This window comes from Numenius arquata, chromosome W (assembly GCF_964106895.1).
Source record: "Numenius arquata chromosome W, bNumArq3.hap1.1, whole genome shotgun sequence".
Taxonomy (NCBI): Eukaryota; Metazoa; Chordata; class Aves; order Charadriiformes; family Scolopacidae; genus Numenius; species Numenius arquata.
The window spans coordinates 15,945,474-15,971,415 of NC_133615.1; the positions used below are offsets into that span (position 1 = coordinate 15,945,474).

The 25,942-nt window shown below is 43.1% G+C and overlaps 1 protein-coding gene and 1 pseudogene across 2 annotated transcripts; one reads left to right on the forward strand and one right to left on the reverse strand.

Moving 5' to 3' along the window:
• Positions 1-395: 395 nt before the first annotated feature.
• LOC141476785 (HAUS augmin-like complex subunit 1) lies at positions 396-15,225 on the reverse strand (annotated as a pseudogene).
• A 1,162-nt stretch (positions 15,226-16,387) lies between these two features.
• LOC141476550 (ATP synthase F(1) complex subunit alpha, mitochondrial-like) lies at positions 16,388-24,186 on the forward strand. 2 transcript variants are annotated; one of them, XM_074165231.1, is made up of 12 exons: positions 16,388-16,549; positions 17,576-17,654; positions 18,758-18,927; positions 19,862-20,035; positions 20,116-20,282; positions 20,406-20,554; positions 21,517-21,668; positions 21,799-22,023; positions 22,131-22,238; positions 22,761-22,905; positions 23,131-23,281; positions 23,976-24,186. In XM_074165231.1, exons 1-12 carry the CDS (start codon positions 16,490-16,492, stop codon positions 24,055-24,057), a joined length of 1,662 nt encoding a protein of 553 aa, XP_074021332.1. In that variant the 5' UTR covers positions 16,388-16,489; the 3' UTR covers positions 24,058-24,186. The 2 variants fall into 2 exon arrangements, with proteins under 2 accessions (XP_074021332.1, XP_074021333.1); XM_074165232.1 differs by having other exon boundaries at positions 16,490-16,549; positions 19,862-19,969; positions 23,976-24,173.
• The last annotated feature ends 1,756 nt before the right edge of the window (positions 24,187-25,942 follow it).

Below are 25,942 nucleotides of genomic sequence, written 5' to 3' on the forward strand. Positions count from 1 at the left end.
GTCTACAAGGCAGCTGTTAAATAAAATATGGGCCCTAGAGCCCTCTCAGAGTTCAGGAGCAGCAAGGAAGGTTGTGAGACCAATAAGCTGCAACACAGCTGAGTGAATAAACATTCTGACAAGTGAAGCAGACAAAATCCAGAGGGATATAGATACCTAATCCCCACTGATACCATTATGCCCAATTGCCTTTGCAGCTTAGAGATCATTCCTCCACCAGTTCCTCCTACCAATATGCACAGCTTCTCCCTTACCAGAGCAAAATTTCCCTCTAGAGATCATTAAGACTACAATCTGAGGTAGATAAATCTGCAACCAGTTAATATATATAGCTTATTTTGGAACGACAGAACTCATTTAAATCTCTGTGAAAGATAAAAAACTCTTACCGGTTCTCATTTTACTTCTTCAATCTTCACTTGTGCAAGGGAAGGATTCTAGGGAGAAAAATTGCATAAAAATCAATATTTCAGCTGGAAACACAGAGCCCCTGCACCATTGCAATAGTCTAATGACGTGCTGCAGGGAAATTCAGGGATAATTAAATCAGTTTTGTGTGCACTCTTCACATACAAAAGGTACTGATGTTAAAAGCCTAGTATCAGTTTGGTTTGGGCAACCACATATTTTTCAAAAGTCTGGTATGGCCTAAAGTCTAAAAAACCCCCCATTTTTAGCAATTTTCCAAACCTACCAATCGAGGAACTGGATTTTAAACATATCCATGCTTGAATTTTCCAAAGCACAATAAGCTTGCAAGGATAAACCTTCCTCCCTCCTTCTGCCTGCACCAGAAGCGAGGCATCGGGGCTCTCCCCATCTCCACTGACAGCAAGATGGGAGGGAGGGGGGAATTGGAGAACCTAATCCAATTTGAACATCCTGTTTTGCTTGAGGAAAGGAGGCAGCTGCCTCTTAGAGTAAGATGGATTTAAAAGAGAAGCAGTCCTACCCTCTCCCTTCATCCTTTTCTTCTAGAAGGGAGACAGCAGTAGCTGTATGAGGGAGATGTGTTGAGAGGCAGGAACTCGATGGAGGGGCTAAGGAGGTGAAGAGAGAAGTGTGGCCCAGCAGACAGGTCCCTAGTTCGTAATACAAAAGATGTGATAAATCACAGAGCTTCTAGGTGATTTTGGACAAGTCTCTGTTTCTCTGGACCTTTGTGCCCCATTTATAAGAACTGGAATAAATCTTTTTCACCTCTTACACAGAAAGGTCTGAAGTTAGCTCTATTAAAAGCTGTGGAGTGCTTAGATGAGGAGGTAACAGGAGCCATATCAGGTAACTCAAATACAAAACTGTAAACTAGACAGTTATAATTGTATTTAATAAACCCAAAACCCATTCAACTATTCACACTCCAGTTTCTGCTACTTCTCCCCTGAATGACAAAGAGAAAAGTTCTTAATACTTATCTGTAAAAGCAATGGCAATCTTCCAAAGGAGACTGGAAATACTTGGGTTTAGTGGTCCAAAATATCGCAGGCAGCGATGTACAGATGTCACACAAAGCCAAGGCTTTCTGTTTCAAGGACTAAAGCCCTGTTTACTCATGACTTCCTTAAGCCGCTATAAAGTTGTTCACAAAATTACCCTTAACTGAAACAGTCTTTTGTAACAAGCGTTATAATTTGAAAAGAGTAAAATCCTTTTATAAAAGACCCTTCACACAGCAGTCTGATAGTAACTCCTATCACAGGGACCAATAGTGACAAGAGCCAAAATATAACATGAAAAACAGATACACAGACAAGGGCTTTCAAAACTACAATTTAGTCACCTAAATGAGAACCCTGTGATTTCAGAGAGCTGAGTACCCAGCACCCTCAAGAGAAATCAAAGAAAATGATGGAGCAGCCAGTACTCACACAAGCTAAAGTACTTGTTTAGGGAACAATGCCTACATTTGGCTATTTCTTCATAATTGTTAAAATCTTGCTCAGAGCTCCAACCTCTGCACAATGTGCTGTGTCCACCATATTGACAATCTGATGACAGCTAACATACTGGTAAATCTCAAAATAAAAAAAAAAAGAAGTTATACTAAGGAATTATGTTTTCTTCCATATTTCTTTGTCTAATTTCTAACTAATTCACCATGATACTGAGCTCACCCAGGAAATCTGTGCATTTTGTTAGAACAAAGTCTGCCTGGTAAGCATATTTTATTTCTTAGCTTTGATTAATAAACAGATAGCCTTCTGTTTAAGTAAAGTCTTCTGTTTACATCTTTAGAAGACCTGTAGGACATCTACCTGTCCACTGAAACCATCACAACAATATCCTTTACATTGTGAAGTCCACTAAAATTAATCTGATGGCAAATACAATAGAACAGTGGAATAAATAATTACAGGAGTTAAATCTAGGTAGGACTCCAGTTTCTTCAAAGGTACAATTTCTTCCTGCAGTTTAGCCAGTTCCTGTGAAGAGAGCAAGGCAGATTATATTCTATAGTCTTACTTTTAGAAGTGATGGAAATCGCTGAAATAGATCGACAATTACCTACAGCATTTCAGAATTCACAGATGTTGGCAAGAGCTTTCATGATCCTTCTTAAAACCCATGGAAAACTAAAGATCAGCTACTCATTCAGTTATCAGTCAGTCAAACCCAGTACAAATTTTACACAGAGGTATCAATTAATTTTTCTTTGCTCTGAAGACATCTTCAGATATCTTTTCTTACAGTATAACCACCTGATCTCACCTCCCTGAGAGTCGGTCAGCCTCACCTCCATCCCTGGAAAGATGATGGAACGACTTGTTCTGGGCGTCATCTCAAAGCATATGGAGGAAAAGAAAGCTATCAGAAGTAGTCAACATGGATTCACCAAGGGGAAGTCATGTCTGACTAACCTGATAGCCTTCTACGATGGCATGACTGGATGGATAGATGAGGGGAGGGCGGTGGATGTTGTCTCCCTTGACTTCAGCAAGGCTTTTGAAACTGTCTCCCACAGCATCCTCATAGGTAAGCTTAGGAAGTGTGGATTAGAAGAATGGACAGTGAGGTGGATGGAAAACTGGCTGAAAGACAGAGCTCAGAGGGTCATGATTAGTGGCACAGAATCTAGTTGGAGGTCCATATCAAGTGGTGTTCCCCAGGGGTCAGTACTGGGTCCAGTCCTCTTCAATATATTCATCAATGACCTGGATGAGGGGATGGAGTGTACCCTCAGCAAGTTTGCTGATGATACAAAAGTGGGAGGGGTGGCTGACACATCAGAAGGCTGTGCCGCCATACAGCAAGACCTGGACAGGCTGGAGAGTTGGGCAGAGAGGAACCTGATGAAATTCAACAAGGGCAAGTGTAGGGTCCTCCACCTTGGGAGGAATAACCCCATGCACCAGTACAGGTTGGGGGCTGACCTGCTGGAGAGCAGCTCTGTGGAAAAAGACAGGGGAGTCCTGGAGGACAACAGGATGACCATGAGCCAGCAATGGGCCCTTGTGGCCAAGAAGGCCAATGGCATCCTGGGGTGCATCAGGAAGAGTGTGACCAGCAGGTCAAGGGAGGTTATCCTGCCCCTCTACTCTGCCCTGGTGAGGCCCCATCTGGAGTACTGTGTCCAGTTCTGGGCCCCCCAGTTCAAGAAGGACAGGCAACTGCTGGAGAGGGTACAGCAGAGGGCTAGAAGGATGATTAGGGGACTAGAAGATCTCTCTTATGAGAAAAGGCTGAGGGATTTGGGTCTTTTTAGTCTGGAGAAGACTGAGGGGGGATCTGATCAATGCTTATAAATACTTAAAGGGTGGGTGTCAAGAGGATGGGGCCAGTCTTTTTTCAGTGGTGCCCAGTGACAGGACAAGAGGAAATGGGCACAAACTTGAATATAGGAAGTTCCATCTGAACACGAGGAGGAACTCTGAGGGTGGCAGAGCACTGGAATAGGCTGCCTAGAGAGGTGGTGGAGTCTCCTTCTCTGGAGACATTCAAAACCTGCCTGGACATGTTCCTGTGCAACCTGCTCTAGGTGGACCTGCTCTGGCAGGGGGGTTGGACTAGATGATCTCCAGAGGTCCCTTCCAACCCCATATCATCCTGTGATTCTGTGAGAGGGGATTACCAATGAGAATCCACCAGACAGAGGACTTATGCTGTCAACCTCACTGTAGGCCAGAGAGAGAACTAAACCCCAAGGAAGGTGATACATTCTCACTTCTATGGCTTCCGTGTGAAAACCATTTTGCGCAAGCAGCAGCAAAAAACTCCCCTTACACTTGCGTTGCTTTGCTCATTCTGTTAACAAGGGGAAATAATTTCTATTCGGGACTGAAAATTGAGCACCTTCCACAGCTCTCAACTCTTTTCAAATAATCAACTTAAAGTAAAAAAACCTACTCTGAAGAGCTCTTGGCAAAGCAGGTATAGAAATTTACGGGCACAAGTTGGAACATAGGAGGTTCCACTCAAATATGAGGAAAAAACTTCTTCACGGTGAGGGTGACAGAGCACTGGAACAGGCTGCCCAGGGAGGGTGTGGAGTCCCCTTCTTTGGAGATTTTCAAGACCCACCTGGATGCAGTCCTGAGTAACATGCTCTAACATGCTCTGGGCAATCCTGCTTCAGCAGGGGAGTTGGACTAGATGATCTTTATGGTCCCTTCCAACTCTAAAAATTCAGTGAAAATTCAGTGAAATTCAGTGAAATGTCAGGGAATCTGTGGGAAAGTAACAGAAGATCGTTGAGGAGGACTGTAAACACACTCAAGTGACTCGCATATGGGGTGCTGGAAAACAAAGAGCCATGACTGAAGGAATCAGCAGCCTGGAGGCATTACAAAAGAAAAAAAAAAAAAAAAAAGAAAAGAAATTCTATCATAGGTACAATGGATTTAGTAAACTAAGAAGTGGCATGACGGGAGAAGACTGGTGATACGTTAATGATTTTAATAGGGTGAAATTAAGGAAGAGCATGTTTAAGCTGAGAATCAGGGTGGAAAGCTTTTGAATGGAGAACCGTAGGCTGGAAAATTGTCTCCCTAATGGAAGTGGTGAAAGCTTTATTGCCTGAGATTTTAAATGCCAGATTAGGAGAAATAACCAGAGGACTCATTCTGAATTTTCAAGGAGATGGGCTGAAAAATTAGGAAGAGAAGAGAAGAGGAAAGGCAAGAGGTGGTGCTGGCTCCAGGAATTTAGGGAGGACAGCCCTGCACCTCTTCTAGGCTCCTTTGGCTCCATTTTATCACTCTTCAACAGCCTTTGCCAAGAGTGAAATCATTTCAGCATTAATTACCTCCACAAGGAAGCGATAAGAACTCCTCCACCATGAAGAAATGCATTTGAAAAATGGTAGTCTTGGTGGGACATCTCTAGAAAGGATCACCAGAGAAAGGAGCAGTGGAGGCTCTTCCAGGGGATTGTGGGAAAGTAACAGAAGATCGTTGAGGAGGACTGTAAACACACTCAAGTGACTCGCACATGGGGTGCTGGAAAACACATATATCACACTAATTGTTGTTTAGTCTTATGTGGTCAACAAGTAGAACATTTGCACTTAGATAACGTAGGCCTGGGATGGACTCAGGGGCACCTTATCGAACATGCCCGAGATTCCTGCCCTGCTGTTGAAGAAGAGCAAAGCACAGCGAAGAACTCTGCCTGCCTGAATCCTTGAAATACAGGCGAGAACAGCAAGTGGGAGCTCTCACTCTCTCACTCCCTTGCTAATAAGGACTCTCTTGCTAATAAGGACTCTCTCTCGCTCTGCAGTACCTGCGTTCCCTGCTTGCCTGCCTCTGCCTGGGTGCTCCTTCGGAGACTCCCTGATCCATAAGGTATCAAGATTAAATTTGTTCTTTGCCTTTAATCGGTGGTTTTGTGGTTGTTCCTGCGTCCTGCCTGCATCGGCTCACACATTTGGCATAGTCCGCAGTTCCAAGAACACCCATGCCATGGCTGATAAAAAATTTGGGGACTGGGGAGGCCACTATGGTGACTCCCCCTATTCCAGGATAGCCCAGTACTGAGCACTGGACCCCTGTGGCCACTTTCCTGGCTAAATTGGCTCCACCGGAGGCATGGCCTGGGCAGTGATTACCCCCCAGACAATTGAAATGGTTATGTATGGGTTGCCATGGAAAGCAGCATCAGCTTCTTCTCCAAATTAGCAGGGAGATTGAAATGGTTGTTAGCTACCGGACTTGGAGCTCTTGACCATGAAGTTGTTGCATTATGTAATAAAGTGAGAGAATTGGGAAAGGAAAACGGGAGTTTACAAGATGCAAAGGTGATTGCACAAGAAGTAATTACTGTTCAAGCAGAGCAGTGCTATGAGCTGCAAGATAATGTAGACCGGTTGGTAGCGCATATTGTTAACAAACAAAGGGACAAATATGGGAAAAGTAAGCTTTCGATTTCCCAAGTTCGTGCTCTCACTACAAAACAGTCATGGGATCCCAAGGAATGGGATGAAAATATTTGGAGTGAATCCTCAGACTCTGAGACTGAGTTTGAATTTGATCCGGACTTAAAAAGCAGTGAAGTGGTGAAAGCACGACCCCTCATACAAATGAGGGGGGAGCAGGAATGAGCAGACAGAGGAGTGCAGATCACTGGTACTTACACTCTGAAAGAGTTAAGGGAATTTTCAGAGATCTATCAGCAAAAGAGTGGGGAAGGCATACTGGCATGGATTTTGCGAGTGTGTGATAGTGGAGCTACATCTATCCATTTATCAGCTAGTGAAGAAGATTTTTTTAAGCTCTATAGCCATTGATGATCAGACAGAACAAGGATATGCTCAGCTGCAAAATGTCAGAGGTCCTGACAGGCGAGACATTATTGCCCCGATGTCGTATCAGTGGTTGTGCGCAGCAGTTTTAACAGATATACAGAACCTGTTGAATTAGTGTCGTCCCTCGGAAACTGGTGTATAATGGAGGAAGGCATTAATTTGGTGCAGCAGATGAGGACGGCTCGTGTTGGTTACAGGATCCAATCCAGACATTGTAGCAGTGACAAAAAGTATCAAAATGCAGTTTTTGAGAGGAGCATCTGCCTCACTAAACCCCATGATTATACCAGCAGTGACAAATGCTATGGGTAATGTAGGCGCCCTAGCAAATACCTTGAGGGAAACTGGGGCTGTGATTTCGGGATCCTCAGTGCGGGTGGTGAATAAAGGAGAGGTGGAAAAATGGAAAGGAGTTACAGCACGGGTGACAAGGAAACAAATGTGGAATCATTTTGTACAAGCTGCTATCCCACAACCAGAAATAGACGGGATCACAACATCAGAAATGTTTCCCTGATGGCAAAAGTAAGCATTTACACAAAAAAGCCGACCACCCCCAGCCCCACCACCAACTCCACACAACCCCCCTGCCCCACCTGTGAGACGTTACCCAGCAACAAAAGCAATATACTTTGCAAGTATTGCCTCAGGGATACAAACTCAGTCCCTCCATTTGCCACCTAATGATAGCAGCTGATTTAGCAGTGTGGTCGGGTACAGTTACTGTTTATCATTATATTGATGATCTATTGATTATGGCAGAGTCACAACAAGAAAGTGAAGCAGCTGCCGAATTGCTAAAAGTGTATTTGCAGGACCGAGGCTGGGCAGTTAATCCAAAGAAAATACAAGGCCCTAGTACTACTGTACAATTTTGGGAATAGTCTGGCATAGACAGATTAGAGAAATACCAAATCAGGTACAACAAACAGTGAAACATTCAGCCTTGAAATACAGGCGAGAACAGCAAGTCTAAGCTCTCTCACTCCCTTGCTAACAAGGACTCTCTTGCTAATAAGGACTCTCTCACTCCACAGTGCCTGCATCCCCTGCTTGCATGCCTCTGCCCAGGTGTTGCTTCAGAGATTCCCCAATCTGTGAGGTATTGAGATTAAATTTGTTCTTTGCCTTTCATCCCTGGTTTTGTGGTTGTTCCTGCATCCTGCCTGCATCAGCTCACACAGAGTCAAACCTGCCCTTATGCTCAGGTTCTAGAAGATGACAGGTCTAGAAAACTGCTTATGACCTTTTGTACGTAAAATGCCAACAGAAATTATTTTTCGTTAGTACTCTTCTGAAACATTGTGCAATGTAAACATTGCCACCCAGTGCTGGTGCATGAGAACAACAACATAAAAATCAGGAAACCTATTTTCAATGTTCAACTTGACTAACATGCAGGAAAAGCTAGCAAGAGAAATGGAAAGAAAGACTAAGTTCTCATTACAGTAATAGCAAATAGTATTAAAATGTGGTGACTGCAGACAGAACACCACAATATGTTACATGTGTACAAATGCTTCAGCACAAAGCTGGAGAATCCATAGCTAGTAACTCAAGAAATGTGCTTTTTCCTTTAACAAACTATCCCACTGGGCTTACAACACAGCTGAAAAATGTTATATTTAAAGACACGGGGGAAAAAAAAAGCACACAAGGGTTCAGAATTTGGGTTTCACTTGACCTCCTCCCCTTGCTCTGAAGTGTTTGAAAGCAGGTTTATTTCATACAAACTAGAAAGAATCACCTGGGTCATTCTATGAAGTAATTTCAATAAACAGGTAGCCATGTAACAGGATATAGTCCACAGAATATCCACTCTGTTTATAACACAGATCACAAAGAGAGGAGGCAGATCACAGGCTGCCAATTTTCTTTCAGTGGCAGGGAATTTATTCCATGGAAATTCTCTAGTAGGCTATATTCCCTATTACAGACAGAGGCAGAAAGAGAGGGGAAAAACAACAGGCAACAAAAATAAAGATTCCAATTTTTCCCCTCAATCAGTCCAGAAGGAAAGTTTCTTCCTAAGTCCAAAATAAGCCCACATCTAACCCTGAAGAAAAGGTACCACTTCAGCACCCATAGATGCTTCTCAGTTTCTAGGAGAGACAAACCCATCCAACATACCCCAGTTCAGAGGTATCCATCTAACAGATTTTTGTTTGTGCTTCTTTTTACCATTAATATTTGTTCAAGTAACCAAATGGCAAACTACATTTCCTGAAACCACCCAACAAACAAGCCTGGTCTGTATCACTGTAGAAACATCCACCTTGGACCAAAAGACCTACCTCAGACAGGCTCACAAATGACTTGTGTGTCAGCGACTGGTCCAATTCTGTGGCAGCAAGCTGCTCCTACAAACAGGAAAGAGCTCATTCATAACTGACCACAAAATATAACAGGGAGGAGAAAGATTTTGCCATTTCCTTGGGTTTTTGATCTAAACAGCCAAACAAGAACACAGTTTGTCAACAGAAGCGTGTGCTACTTGAACTACAGCTATAGCTGGTATATGAAATCAGTTGCTACTAAAATGTATATCAAGAATAACAAGTTTTTCCAGAAAACTAGTAGGGGAAGAGCACATGGCAAGGCTGGGAAGAGGCTTCTCAGTAAAATGTCATCAACTCTAATACCATGTTTTCCATCTCATATTTGTCTAGATATTTAATACTTGAATGCTGTCCAATAAAGCTTTCACATGTCCTTCATCATGCAGAAAAGGTGAAGACAGTACAACTTCTGCTTCCTGTGTTTAATCATTCATTAATTTAAAAAAATGGCTATATTCAGAATTTTGACATACAATTTACCTCAGTGAATCAGCTGCTCTACTGGTAGCTGCCTGTATACTCTTATATGACAGTACCTCACAACAAGCAAAAGGTAGCCTGAGCTAATACAGTTCTCAGTGAAAGAAGAGAAAGTGTCCTTTCATTTATCATAGGATATCCTGGGGAGAGACCATGAATATAGCAGAAACAACTGAATTGTAGTAACATGTTGTCCTGTTAGCCCAAGAGTCCTCAGTCCTGGACTTTAGGAAGCTCCTGGGATGTCTCTGTAACTACAAGTTTGGGCCCGACCAACCATGACTGTGTCATCCCGTCACAATATCTTGTTAGAAAATTCCTTCCATCTACCTCAGCAGCCTTGATCCTGATTTTTAAATCCTTAGATTTATCTTTCAGGAACTCCACATTCTGGGATTGGCTGTCATCTTAGGCTGTTCCTCTGTTTTTTTAAGATCCCTTAAAAAATACAAAAAGAAACAAACACATTCAAAGAGATGCCAGTATACAAATATTGCTTAATTATCTATGCTCAAGCTAAACCCTATAATACAACCAACACCAGAAGGAAGAGAATGGAGAAAAACTTGCATTTCCCTGTGCAATTTCCCAGTGAAAACATCCACAATTGTTACATCCAGACTCCCAAAGGAAAAAAGAAAAAAAAAAAAGCCAAGGGGAAAGTTGTCTGCATAAAAGCACAGAGTAAGAGTCTTCTGCCTAATTCAGTTAGGGACCTGTTACACAAGCTAAACTTAAGATCACAGAGAGGGGCCATGGCAAACCTGCACAAAGCACAGAGGTCTGATATCTCTGCTACAAGCAGTGCCACAATTACTACTTTAGAAGACAAAACCCAGAAAATAATTAGACTGAAAGGGGGCTGTGGAGATCATCTGGGCCAATCCCCACTCAAGACAGGGGTTGATCCTGCTATGCTTGGCAAAGCACTTCAGATTACATCCTCTAGGGAATGAACTTGATATTGATTTTTTATTTTTTTTATTTTTGTCTCCCACACACTGGTTAAAGGAAATTCTTACCTGGCTTTCGTTTTGCCTGGCTCCTTCACTCTGACTACAGAGCCCACACTAAATGTGGTAAGAAAATCAGGTTTGCCTTCAACCTCAGCTGAAGGCATCTGGTGGAAGATGCCAGCCCATATCTAAAAAGTACTTGTAGACCATTTTTGGTTTAAAATAACAGATTTGATGATGGTACCCCAAATCTCTTCTGATTATTGAATGTGTCCATAGCACATGGTTTTTGATAGATACTTCAAAATATTGTGAGTTAGAGATGCGTCAAAACCCTGACAATTCAGTTGTCCTTGTTAGTTATCACAACCAATGTTTCACATTGCAGAGATCAGCAGCATTGCTTACATCTTTCCCTTTTCTCATCTATTACTCCTCTAACTGCTTTTCCAGCATCAGTGCTGCAGTTATTTTTTTTCCTGATGTTGCTCAATTCCAGTTCTATTTCCCTGTTTTTTGATTCTGTTGCATACAGCTCCAAAGTCATATCATTGATGGCACAGAAGCTGGTGAAGAGAGAGAATCAGTGGGAACACTCAGGAGTCAGCTCTTCTGAAACTCAGAATTATTATTTCCTCCACACTTTACACAAATGACTTGGTTTTGTTCTCATATTATGATAGAAGTAAATTAAAATAAGTCAGTAAAGGTATTTTGCTTCCCTTAACTACCAAAGATTTCATCTTGAAGGGTAAACGGCACAGCAATCTCAGTAGGAGGAAGGGAACAACACCTGGCACTCTAGTGAATATAACCACTGGATTTGAAATCATCAGATGCTCCACTCCTGGCTTGCCAAATTGCCTTTGAGAGAAACTATTCAGTCCCTGAAAATGCACATCCCTGAGGCATGCCCAGCGGTATTTCAGTCTTTTCCTCTTCCCAAATGGTTCAAAGCTGCTCACCCCTCCATCTCAGGAGAAAAGCTGTAAGAGCCAAGCTCCTGAACATCATACAAAAATTGGATTCCAAGGCAGATTTTGGCCCTTCCTTACTGCCAGTGCTCAGCACAAACCTGCTGTGTTATGGGACAGAGCCAGGCTAGGGAGAGGAGCCCAGAAAGAGCAAACTAACAGTTGCCATTTCTCTGTGGCTGAGCTAAGTAAATCTCCTTACATTAACTGAGGCCAAATAAGAGAGGGAAGAATGAGGAGCTGAGACTGAAAGACCACTTACAGTTCCCCAGTCCTTGTCTAAGCAGTATGAAACCTGCTCTATCTCGTGCTACCTGGCACAACAGCCTGAGTGGCAGCATCCTCCAGCCACTGACCACAAAAGCACAGGCAAAAAAAAGGGACTGAACTCTGTCCGAGGCACTTCTCAGGCTTCAGAGACTTCCTTTGCTGGGATAATCAAGAGCTAGAGCTTTGTGCTCAGCTCCTGTGTACTCCAAAGCTGCCCAAGGGGTGCAAAATAAGCTGGACAAGTAAGATTCCTGGTGTGAAAGTCAAGTTTGAAAGTGCTGAATTGAAAAAAAAAAAAAAAAAAAAGAGGGAAACAGCACAGACCATTACCCCTGATGCACAGTGGGAAGAATTACCTGGCAAGAGAGGTGTCTTTTGTTTCAAATGCCATTGCGCTGTTTACTGGGACATTGAGGTAACTGGTGCCTTCGTTGGACAGACTGGACAGGGAAAGATCCAGGCTTTCTGTGAGAAGGCCCTGTAGATAGCTAGAAAACAAATACAACCCAAAATAGTAATTTATTTTTTTCTTTTAAGGCCTAGATGGGACTCTCTTTCAACATGTGTGTTAAAAATGTATTATGGTCCCCAAACCACTCACTTGCTCCAAAAAAAACCCAACACATTATCAAACACTCAATCCAGGCAGCTTGAGCATAACTTAATCACCTCACTGTTGTTTCAGATTCCTCAAGCACTTTCCTTAACAGTGGATTAACACAAGCTCAGACTCTTAAATCAGCTGTAGGGTTGCTTCCCTGCCTATCCAGCCAATATTTCAATGCTGTGCTACTCAGCCCAGCGGGCTAGGAGGTTTTAACAATTAATCTGCTTGTCCATATTTACAGTCTGCTCAAGACAGCTTAAAAAAATTGCTCTTGATCACCCTTACGTCACAGTAAATTTTGCATGGGACGCATTGTAATAAAAGCTGTACCAGAATAAAAGTTGAGTTTGTTCCAATTATAAATATATATTTATTTTTATATATACATTTGTTTGCAAAATTTTGACAATCTTCAGGATCGCTAAGAAAAACTAACTTCGATGGAACTGAGAACTGGAGCTTCAAACTCACCTTCTGCTTCATGTTCTCTATCAGCAAAGAAACATCCCTGTCTCTGGCTTCATTGCATTCTACAAGCTCATACAAGATATCAACTGTCCTTGCATTCACTTCATACTGTGGAATAGGCTGATTCCTATATATTTTATTTAGCCATAAAGTAACCTGCCAGAGAAGGGAAAAAAAAAAAAAGAGTAAATAGTAAAGTGAAATAACAGAAAATAGCTGATAGATGTGAAAAACAAAGTGCTGCAAGCTTTACATTCCTGAAGAATAACTCCTACTACAGCAGTCAAGGCATGGGTGGAAAAAGGGGAGAGCTTCCTTTGTCTCTTTTTCAAACACCCTCTGTAGTTTAGAAAACAATTTCCCTTTTAATCTCCCTCATTTCTTTGGACACTTGCTTATCTCCATGCAATAAAAATTTATTTTTTTATTCACATGGCCTGTTTGCTATAAACACACTAATGGTCCAAGAGATGTTAAATGGGTATTTGGGCAGCTGGTGAAAAACGCATTAAAGCAGCATGGGATAAAACTGCCCAAACCATGATCATGGGGAACAGTCTCTACGGGCTAGTGGGGGAGAAAGAGTTACTACAGCGTGCAGGCATGAGCCCTGCAGAGCACAATTTCTACCACTGAAAAGGAGGTCAGAAATGGGAGAGATCAATGCAGTGCTCTCAGGTGACACGGAAACATTAGTTTATGACTGGTAATAATTGAACACATGGAAGTTTAACACTAAGGAAACATAAATTCTTGTCTAAGGCTATCTAAGCAACCTGATGGAAAAGGACCCAGCCTTAAAAAGACATTTCTTTCTAGCATGTCCTTCTTTTAGCTTCTACCATACCAGCATCTCATCTCAGCTACATACGCTGCACACAGCAAACATCACCCACTATGCTCAGGAGAAAATCATCAAGGCCTCAGAAGCAAACAGCACTAATTATGCATAGATGAAAACTCTACTGCAAAAATGCTAAGTTCACGAACAAAGGATGAATTGAATCTTTCTGCCACTTTCTGTAGAGACAATGATTTGAAACGCAAAAACTTCAGACACCCAAGATCTTCATAACCTAGCATTTTAAACTAGCTGTGAGTTTACACTTAAATGTCAGTGAGCTTGGGCTGTTACCTAGTAGACAACAGTGGATGAACACAGACTGCACTGCTGCAAAACTCCCCAGCGATCACGTCTTACCTGTCTCCCAACGCTCAAAGGGGCAAGAAAACGACACGAGCTCTTTTCTACTCTTAAACTGCGGAGGTCTGAGCTCCAGCCAAGCAGAGCGACAACCAAGGCCCAGCAAAACCTCCAGCGCAACCACTCGGGTGCCTCAATCGTAAGGACAGAAAAAGACGCTCTCTGGGCGAGCGGGAGGAGGGCTCCGATAACGCACCTCCACCAGCACCACCTCCTCCTTCTGCACCCCGCCCCATCCTGTCCCCACCGTTACCCGCTAGAGCTTCTCCTCCATGGCGGTCTCCACTGTCTCGAGCCGCCCACCTCCGCCTGGCGTCCCCTGCGCACAGCCTCCGCGTCGCGAGGCCTGATGGGAGTTGTAGTTCGGGGGAGGGGGGGCGGGGGAGCGAGCGGCAGGACCCGGTTTCTAGTTTCAAATTTTTGAAACACAGAAAATAATAAAAAATCATTAGTTCCATTCAGTAGCTGCAGTGAACGCTTTTACCCAAATGGACTTAAATGTCTAATTTGTCTAAATGTCTAATGTCTAAAATCTCTAAATGTTTTGAAATAATTTTCTTTTCCCCTACATCAATTTTAAGAAAATAGTTTTAAATCAGTAAAATAATTTGAGGTGATTTTGTTTTTTGATGGAATTGTATGTTTCGTGTATATCATAAGGTAAATTACAAATAAAGGCATATAAACCCCTTAATCAAAAAAGCATGAATCATATTTTAAATTCAAGGGTAAAAACTGAAATCTGAATAGCTTACATATTATTGCTTATATAAATTCATATTAAAAATGTACTCCTTGTTGGAAAATACATTGTAAAAACACATATCTAAAAACAATTACCAAGGAACCACCTTTCTTTCATAGCATTGATGTACTTTTAAAAGGTAGAATGTACTTTAAAAGGTAGAATCTCTCACTAAGCAAGAGCAAAGAGCTGTAAAAAGGTTGCAAGGCCTTGTGAAAGGACACTTTGTATAAACAATGTGTGAATATACCCTTGAAGAAGAACAGAAGGCTGATAACAAGGGAACATCCCTCCACAGGAGGCACTGAAACCAGCTGAAAACCAGACAGCTGCTGGATGGAGCATAAAGTCAACAAAGATCTGCAGTAACAGGGAAAGGTAAAGGCAGCATTAGAGACGGAACAGACCTACCCTACCAGCCCCGCCCCCTGCTGGAGCATACACGCATCAATGAAAGGACATTGTAACTTTAAATGAAAGCGAGAGACTGTACTAACCAATATAAATTGTTAAGATAAGGTAAGAGTGTGCATTTCTGTGTTTTGAACCGTATAAATATTCCAAGTAGCTTGTAGGCCGGTGTGCTAGCTTTGTGGATTACCACCTAGCACCCATCTCTGCACAGAAATGATTTAAAAAAATACCTCTACTCTGTGTGTATATTGGTGTAACGTACGCAAGGTAAACAACTCTGGGACAACAGCATAACAAAAGTACAAAGGCGCAAGACTTAAATAGATTATTTAAACCAATCTGAGATTTTTTTTTCAGGCAGTTTTTAAGAATTTAAATTTATTCCTAAAATAATCAGCATGAGAAATGCTGAAGCATCGTGTTTGACACAACACATGCCAAAATGCTTGGGGGCCTTTCACTTAACCTTTCCAATTCCCAGAAAGGCCTGCTGGGCTCTGTACTTTACTAACCTCTCTGCATTATCACAGAGATACCATCACACTGTGCCTGTCCGAGTTTCAGCACTTTCTCCCCAGCAGACTAAATCCTACATCTCACACGTGGGATTTGTTGCCAAATGCGCTATCCCCGCAGGGTGAGGCCTTGGCAGATGGATCATGACATGACAGAAGAACCACTGCCTCTCCAGCAAGGTTCTCCTCAGCTTGCGATGCTGCTGCCCTGTCCCCATCACCTCTGAAGGTACCTATGGGGTCAGCTTTTAAATTTCACGTATTATCAGCAGACCGGCTAAAAAATTTAAGCTCCTCTGCAGTATCGGTAAGAAAACCAGCGCGCCCCATGCCCCCGACCGCCCCTCAGCCCTCACACCCCGGTCTCCCACCCCTCATACCAGCCCCTGTCCACCTCACCACCGCCCCGCCCCGCCCCGCCGCCGCTCCCCACCCCTTCCGCCCACCGAGGGACATTTCAAGGGCACCTACCGTAATGGAGTATTTTTCTAAAAGCCCCGTTTCGGGTTTTTTAATTATTATTTATTTTTATATATATATATATTTTCCCTCATCATTCAGCGGCGCGGAGGGGGGGGGAGACGCCACGACACCTGAGGGGGCCGCTGGCGGCGGGGGAAGCACTTCCGGGCCATGCCCCTCCCCGCGCCGTGGGCGCGGCCTTGCCCTCCAAAAGGGGCGGAGCGCGCTGCTACCATTTTGTGGAGAGAGCACAGGGTCGGTGGAAGTCTTCTGTCTGCTTCAGCTTTCTGCGGAGGGGCCGTTTACTGCTGCTATGCTCTCCGCCCGCGTGGTTGTCGCCCTCGCCCGCTCCCTGCCGCGGCAGGCTGCCCTGGTGAGCGCGCTCACTCTTCCCTGAAGCGGGTGGGAACGGGCGCTGCCGCCATCTTGGGGGCCGTGGTGACATTGAGGGGGCCGTGGTGACATTGAGGGGGCCGTGGTGACATTGAGGGGGCCGTGGTCTCCCGCTCTCGGGAGTTTGGAGCAGGGTGCGTGTGGGGCGCTCATCTCGGCGCTGGGTGACAGTGGGGGCCGACCCCCTGCTAAGGGGTGGGGAGGGTCTAGGGGATGGCGTGTCCTTCCCTGGGGATGCGTATTGGCATTGCTGGGCTTCAGGCTAATATTTGAAAGCTACTAGATCCCAGAGTTAGGCATTTGAACTGCAAGGCTTTACCAGATGGTATTTTTTCCCTTGTGTTTGCGAGGAGAGCGAGGGTGTGAAGATCTGTCAGGAGCCCTTTCTGGCTGGTGTCCCTTGTGAACGTGAATGGAGGAGAGGCCTGCTTAGGCTTTCAGAGAAATAGCGATAACACTGCATGGGACTGTAGTGGGAGCTTTGCTTGATGTAGGATTATAATTTCTTAATGTGTTTGTTATCATGGATTTTTTTTTTTCTGTTATTACATGTTCTAGCCATGCTTCAGAGATTTTGCAGCTAAATTTTTCTTAGGAAGGCAAACCCTTAAAAGACACAATCTTATTTCTCCCTTGTGCAGAACCATGAGGGGTGCTCTGATTTCTTTATGCCCCAAGCTTTTGATGTTCAGAGCAAAGGTGGCAAATGAGAGGAGGTGCTGCTTTGGGAGCTGCTGCAGTGCTGTGATGGTGATATCAGTGCAATGCAAAAAAATGCAGCCAGTAACTTAGAGCAATCTCCTTTACAATCTGTCCTTGCTTAGTGTAATGCTGGACTTGGTTCCATAACTACAACTTGTGAATGGAGTGCTGTGAAGCTCAGCTCAAAAACTGAGACACATTAAATAGACAAGGTCATGATCAGAAACTTCAGTGTGTTATTTCTTAATATTTTTTTTAATGTTTGAGGAAATCTCATTGTTATTGAATGAATTACTTATTTTAGATATCCAGAAATGCCCTGGGTGCAGTGTTTGTTGCTACAAGAAATATCCAGGCCTTCAAAACATGCTTTCAGAAAACTGGTGAGTCTCAGAAAGGTCTTCATTTAAGAGTGTGGTTTAAGAACTTGCTTTATTGGACAAAAAGGAATTTGAATACGGAGTGAGAGCTGTGTGTGTCAGTTGACAAAATGCTTAAGGGCATTTATGTACTGACAGTGTTTAACAGTGAACTACCTGTTACACAGTTGCATCTGGGAGACTTCACTTTAACTATTCAAATTATGCCCAAACCAAAGGAGTGGTCACATGTCAGTTGGTCTACACAGCTTACCTGCTTCATGACTATTCAATTCAGTCTTAAACTCCTGCAAAATTATTTGAAAAAAATGCTTCAAATTCCAGCTTCCCGTCTTGTTTATAACAGTATGAAGGAACGGATGACTTTCCCAGGCCTGCCTGGGTTTGACCTTGTGTCCTTGAGTATAACCTTTTTTGTTGCCAGGATCTTGGTGTTTAGAGAAGGCAGTGGCACTGCATAGCTGGCTTTTTGGTAGTGGTTCATATATGATTTTTTGAAGTGGTTTAGGGTGACTAAAGGTATTATTAGGAAACAGTGGTTTCACAGTGTTATCTACTTTCCTGACTGAGGAAATAAAAAATTGTTGGGGGTATACTGCCAAAAGAATTGGAGGAAGATGGAAAATACATTTTTATAGCTTATATTGAACAACTTGCTCCTTAACATATTAAACAGAACTCAATACGTTTTGGATCTTGGATTACAAATCAGTTGACAAAGTGTTTTGATGCCTGCAGTCTAAGTAATTGATATGTAAGTGGAGCTAGTGTGTCTGTTCTTTCTAAGCTAAGTCTAATCTATTTAATTGCTTTCTACAGGCAGAGATTGCTAATAGTGTAGGACATACTGAAGGAAATTGAATCAAAACATTGATGGGTGTTTAGTTATCAATCTTGCTCATAATGAGTTGAAGCTGTGAAATTCATTGACTGTGAATACAGCAGCTGTTATTTGTTTTATGCATCATATGTAAGGAATAGTGTTGCTTGTTAAACCTTACAGCATACCTGAGAAAGGGTACCTTGGCTTGTGAATTCAAGACAAGCTTACTGAATTTGTACTGTGCCTTAGTATGCTAAGTCTGGTTTGAAATGTCTCTTTCCAGGCACTGCTGAGGTATCCTCTATTCTTGAGGAACGTATTTTGGGAGCTGACACCTCTGCTGAACTTGAAGAGACTGGCCGTGTGCTCTCAATTGGTGATGGTATTGCCCGTGTGTATGGACTAAGAAATGTCCAAGCAGAAGAAATGGTTGAATTCTCTTCTGGACTGAAAGTAAACTTTCACTAAAGCAGTTTGTTCATCCTAGAAATAAAAAAAAACCAAACCTTTTTTTAAGATGAAAAGACTTTTTTTAAGGAGAATCTGAGACTATGCTTGGAGTTATCTATATGGACCCTTTACAGGTTTTATTGCAACTTTAATGTGTAGTAACTAGTTGAAATAATACTACAAAAAGCAGATATTCTTTGGATTTCTAAAGCTATGCTTTTAGAATCATAGAATGGTTAGAGTTGGAAGGGACCTTAAAGATATTTGAGTTCCAATCCCCCTGCCGTGGGCAGGGATACCTCCCACTAGACCAGGTTGCTTTTAGTATCAGTATCTGGTTCTTGGCCAATACTTGAGCTTTATTTGTCTTCATCTAGGAAGTATTAAGAACTAATCTATCGTTGGATTTTGTTTTATTTGGTTTCAGGCTGGCTTTTCTATTTATTGTTGAATAATAGCCTATCTGCTCCACTACAGTGTACAATTTGCTGACTTCTAGTCCTAAGAGTGGACTAGAGTTAAAAAGCTGTCTGACTGTTTTGAGAGTACTGCAACATGTCTTCCAGTATTTTTAATGACCTAACTTGCCTTAGGCAGAGAAGAAGCTGTGCTTTTTCCATTTTCAATTCCTAGGCAAGAGAAGTGTTGTATTTGAACCCTGCTTATCCTTTTTGTTCTTTTTAAAGAGGTAAGTGACTTAATCCTAGGCTGCTGCAAGTATAATTAAGTAGTAAGCTGAAGGCTTAGGCAGATTCTCTCACCAGTATGAAAGAACATAAAGGCATTGTACATAAAAGCAGAACATTGCTGCTACAAATAAGATTAAGATAAAAGTATGTTGGATGTTCTCAACTGTAGAATAATATTGGTATTAAACTGTCAAAATGTTGCAAATGTTGGCACAGGTTTTCTCAGGATAATATAATCTCTGTCCTAGGGTATGTCCTTGAATTTGGAGCCCGACAATGTTGGTGTTGTTGTGTTTGGTAATGACAGACTGATCAAGGAAGGGGATGTTGTAAAGAGGACTGGTGCCATTGTGGATGTTCCAGTTGGGGAAGAGCTGCTGGGCCGTGTTGTAGATGCCCTGGGCAATCCAATTGATGGAAAGGTAAGTGTAACTAGGTGTTGACTATCACACAGATACAAGCAGAGGTACAGACTGCAACAGGGCTTTTTCTCTCTCTTAAGGGTCCTGTTACATCTAAGACACGTAGAAGAGTTGGCTTAAAGGCCCCTGGGATCATTCCTAGAATCTCTGTGCGTGAACCTATGCAGACTGGTATTAAGGCTGTGGACAGCTTGGTGCCAATTGGTCGTGGCCAGCGTGAGCTGATCATTGGTGACAGGCAGACTGGGTAAGTTAAATGCCCAAGTTAAAAATGTTTTGTACAGTATGTGCTGATTTACAAAGCTATACAGAACTACGTAGAGGTTGGGAGAGCCATAGGTAGCTTAATTTACCAGCTTCTGTTACACAGGAAAACTTCAATTGCAATCGACACAATAATCAACCAGAAACGATTTAATGATGGAACAGATGAGAAAAAGAAGCTGTACTGTATCTATGTTGCAATTGGCCAGAAGAGATCTACTGTTGCTCAACTGGTGAAGAGGCTCACTGATGCAGGTATAGATTTTTGGAGATGACTGAACCTGGCAACCTAGTGATGTTCTGTTCTCATTATGATGCTGAATACTATTCTGATCTCTCATGGCTGCAAGTATGGACAGAATTCTTTTCTTATTAGATGAGTGAACTGCTTGCTTTTCTGGACAAGAAATCTTTAGGTACCTAGGGGGGAAAAAAAAAAACCAACACCTTTTTTTGCTACATTGCATTAGAAGACTTGTATGAGGCTCCAAAACTGCTCAATTGCTTCTGGAAGAGTCACCCTCCATTGTTTTGGGGGGGGGGGGGGGGGGTTTGTTGTGGTTTGTTTTTTTTTTTTTTTTTTTTGAAGAGTTCGGAGAGATTCCTCTTGGCAGTCAGGCAGGCCTGATTACAAGCTATGTTCTACAAGTATTGATGGACTTGGGATTTGATCCATTTGTATGTGAGTCAGTGTAAATGACAGTTGCAAGTTTAGTAGAAAGACTTTACTGCCCAAACATAGTCTTTATCAGAAACAGTGATCTCATTGACTAAGGTTGCATATGTAACAGAGCTTGCAAGAGATCAGGCACCTTACCTGGACAATGCCCCCTCCTGTTTTAATGACAATAATTTGTTTGGGACTATGGAAAAAAAGGGTAGTATCTCCTTGCAGAAGCCAGGAAGCCACAGACTTTCAGGCCTAGTTACTTCAAGAACCAAAGTGTTTATTAATGAAAGTTTAAACTTCATTTTAAATGGGAAAGAAGTCTGCAGGTATTAGACACTAGCTGCCATGAGCTTGCTCTTGAAACTTCTTGAGTTAGTTGAGCTAATAGATGTGTTAATCTAGTACGGTGTTCTTTCCTGTAACAATGTAGTGATGTTGCCTGGGCTTGCTTCAGCAACTAGCACTTAACAAGTGTGTTGTATCTGCTGATTGTGGGCATGATGAGGTAATATACTCACAGTGGTGTGTGTCTCCCAATTCTGTCCAGATGCCATGAAGTACACTATTGTGGTGTCTGCCACAGCATCTGATGCAGCACCCCTTCAGTATCTGGCTCCCTATTCGGGCTGCTCCATGGGGGAATACTTCAGAGACAATGGAAAACATGCGTTAATCATCTATGATGACTTATCCAAACAGGTCAGGAAACATTGTTTATAGGTTTCATGGTCTAGCATTGGTGTTTGTAGCTGTAAGATCATCTCGGGTTTAGAAATTCAAAATTTTAAAGGAGCTACTGAAGTCTGAGAGCTTGCTTTATACTACGCAGGCTGTTGCCTATCGTCAGATGTCTCTGCTGCTGCGTCGTCCACCTGGTCGTGAAGCCTACCCAGGTGATGTGTTTTATCTGCACTCTCGCCTGCTGGAGAGAGCAGCCAAAATGAATGATTCCTTTGGAGGAGGCTCTCTGACTGCCTTGCCTGTCATTGAAACTCAGGCTGGTGATGTGTCTGCTTACATTCCAACCAATGTCATCTCCATCACTGATGGACAGGTAGGACTACTTCTTTGCATGCCAGTACTTCTGTGTAACTTATTGGCAGGTCTCTGAGGAGGCTTCCAGGCTTCTGACCAAGATAATAAAACTATTTTTTCCTACAGATTTTCTTGGAAACTGAATTGTTCTACAAAGGTATCCGTCCAGCCATCAATGTTGGTCTGTCTGTGTCCCGTGTAGGTTCTGCTGCTCAGACCAGGGCTATGAAGCAGGTAAGCATGAAACTGCTGCCCTTCCTCTTACTAGAGATGAGTAGTGTATAGGCTTTCCAACCCATTTCACTCTAAAGAGCTGTGAATAGAGAAGTAATAAAGCTTTGGATTCCTTAGCATTATGAAATCATAGGAGAACAAACTTTAGGGTTCTCCTTGATATTTCCGTTGCCTGCTGGGGGTGGGGGAGAAATGCAGATACTCTTTTTCCTAAAGATATAGGGCTTGTTAAGGTTCAGTATGCAGAACTGGGTACTGATATAACTAGAAATAGAATGCTTTCAACTCTATGCTTATAGTCCAGATATGGAATTAGAGAGGTTTAATATCAACTGTCACTGTTTTAGGGAGGAATAGCATGCTTATGTTTAAAAAGCCAAGTGCATGGTGGGTGTTAAAATCTTGAGATTAAATTGACTTGGCATGCAAGGCCAAGCTGACTTGTGACAGCTGAAGATAACAAATTACTAGACACGTTTAGAAGGTGGTCAAACTCAGTCTGACCTGTACCTTGTGTTGTAGGTGGCAGGTACCATGAAACTGGAATTGGCTCAGTATCGTGAAGTAGCTGCCTTTGCTCAGTTTGGGTCTGACCTGGATGCTGCCACACAACAGCTGCTGAACCGTGGTGTACGTCTGACAGAGCTCCTCAAACAAGGACAGTATGGTGAGTGTCTTGGATGTAACAAGTCGGCATTTCCCATTAGTCTTGTGCTAATGAGGTTGGTCTTCATGGCAGCATTTATTGTGTCCATTCTGTGGATGTAGTGGTAAATGCAGACCTGACTTGAGCCATGTTGTCCATGTGCAGTTGATCTTCAAAGGACTCTGTGTAGTCTGATATGTCCTGATATCAGAGTTACTAATGCCATGAATGCTTTCTCTCCTGCAGTTCCCATGGCTATTGAGGAACAGGTTGCAGTCATCTATGCTGGTGTAAGAGGTCACTTGGACAAACTTGAGCCCAGCAAGATCACTAAATTTGAGAGTGCTTTTCTAGCTCATGTACTGAGCCAACACCAGGCCCTCCTCTCCACGATCAGGTGTGATGATTTATCTTGCTTCATCCCAAGGGTATTGATTTGATGGCTGGAGTGCAGATAATGGTCACCGAACTGTTAATTTACTGTATCCTGGAACATCAGACCTTAAGCTGCCTGTACCAGAACTGAAGGTGAAACCAGCCTTCCTGCTGTCCTTCTACTGCTCTTCAGAGCTCAGCTTAACATCTCTAGTTTTGACTTAAAAATCCAGCTGATGCTTAAAACGAATGAACTTGCATACCTCTCTTCTAATCTGATACTGAAATCACTTAATCTAGTCAGATCCCATAATTTTGACAGCTTTATGCTGTTACAGTGTAGTGGATTAAGTGCTGCTGAGCAGACTGTTGGGGATTGAGTGTTTCCACAATCCTGTCTTGTGAACTGGTCTTAGTTTGTTGTGTCATGAGTCAAATTGTCTGCCTTCCATCTCTGAGGCACAGCTCTAGAGAAGATGAAGCCTTGTTGAACTACATACAGATGTTCTGAAAGTATTTGTTGACAACCCTTAGTTCTTAAACAGAACTAATTTTTAGGAGTGATGGTAGTTTCAGTGGTATTGCTCCATGCATCAAACAGAAGTGTGTTAATTTATCTGCTAATTTTGTTAGAAATTGGAAGGTTTGTTGTGAAGTGTGTTTTTTTTTTTTTTTTTTTCTGATATAGGAACAGACTAACTAAACTTTTTCAACAGGACTGAAGGGAAGATCTCTGACCAGACAGAAGCTAAGTTGAAGGAAATAGTCACAAGTTTCCTGGCTACTTTTGAGGCATAAACTCTTAAAGCTGCTCAAACAGTCATCCTGTGCTCCAGCTCTATCAAAGACTTAAAAAGTATGTGTGACTTGAATGTACACTTTCAATGATAATAAAAGTTTCCATGTAAAAAGGCTTGTATGTTCTATATCTAAATTGTTGCCTTTCCTGCTGGCTACTTAAGCACTACATGCCTTTAAAACTACAGAGTTCATAGATTCATAGATTGGTCCAGGCCCGAAGGGACCTCCAAAGGTCATCTAGTCTGACCTCCCCACAGTCAGCAGGGACACCCCCAACTAGACCAGGTTGCCCAGGGCCTCGTCGAGCTTCACCTTGAATATCTCAAGGGAAGGGGCTTCTACCACCTCCCTGGGCAACCTGTTCCAGTGTTCTACCACCCTCATGGTAAAGAATTTTTTCCTAATATCCAATCTAAATCTCCCCTTCTCCAGCTTAAAACCATTGCCCCTTGTCCTGTCGCTGCAGGCCTTTGTAAACAGACCCTCCCCAGCCTTCCTGTAGGCCCCCCTCAGGTACTGGAAGGCTGCTAAGGAGGCTCCGGGGAGACCTCATTTCTCCAAGCTGAACAACCCCAGCTCCCTCAGTCTGTCCTCATAGGAGAGGTGCTCCAGCCCCCTGATCATTTTGGTGGCCCTCCTCTGGACCCGCTCCATCAGGTCCATGTCCTTTCTATATTGAGGGCTTCAGACCTGCACACAGTACTCCAGGTGAGGTCTCACCAGAGCAAAGTGGCAGAATCACCTCTCTGGATCTGCTGGCAACACTTCTTTTGATGCAGCCCAGGATGTGATTGGCCTTCTGGGCTGCGAGAGCACATTGCCTGCTTGTGTCCAGCTTCTCGTCAATCAGCACCCCCAAGTCCCTTTCCTTAGGGCTGCTTTCTAATACCTCATCCCCCAGTCTGTATTTATACTGAGGATTGTTTCTTCCCAGGTGCAGAATCCTGCACTTGCTTTTGTTGAACCTCATGAGGTTCATCTGGGCCCACCTCTCCAGCCTGTCCAGGTCCCTCTGAATGACATCCCGTCCCTCTGGTGTATCGACAACACCACACAGCTTGGTGTCATCTGCAAACTTGCTGATGGTGCTCTCAATCCCTCTGTCTATGTCTTTGATAAAAATGTTAAACAGTACTGGTCCCAGGACGGACCCTTGAGGGACACCACTAGTCACTGTTCTCCATCTGGACTTAAAGCCATTGAGTACCACCCTCTGGGTGCGACCATTCAGCTAATTCCTTATCCACCGAACCTCATCCCATTGGCCTTGGCCCATCCATCCAGCCTGTCCAGATCCCTCTGAGCCATCCTACCCTCAAGCAGATTGACACTCATGCCCAACTTCCTGTCAGCTGCAAACTGATGGGGTGCGCTAGATCCCCTTGTCCAGGTTGCTCTTGTGGTTTTTACCCTGTTTGCTAGACAGCTGATCTCGGAGAAGGGCATACAGCTGAGGAAGCAGTTTGTGCTGTCTCATCATGGGTGGTAACTAGTTGGACCTTGCAGTATTTAAGTCTGATGCTGTGACAGAGTGTTTTGTAGAATTGCTGACTAACCCATCCTGGTGCCTGGCTGTCAGAAGATGGGTTCTTTCAGAACCAGCCGTCCTTGTCTTGGGACGGCTGCACATTTAGCTGTTAGAGTAGTAACTAATAGAGATGTAAAGGCTACCATTCTCTGTAGTTGACTCCAGTTCTGTCAATAAACTGTCCGCAATCTCCTTCATTTTCTGACTTTCTGCATGATTTGTGAGGTAGCAGATCCCAGTGTTAGAACTTTTATCTGAGGTATGGGGAAGTTCATTTTAAAGTGGCTCTGCTTTGTGTGGTGTGTTCAACTTTTCCTGGTATACTGGAACTCAGTCCCTAATCCTTAGTGAGCC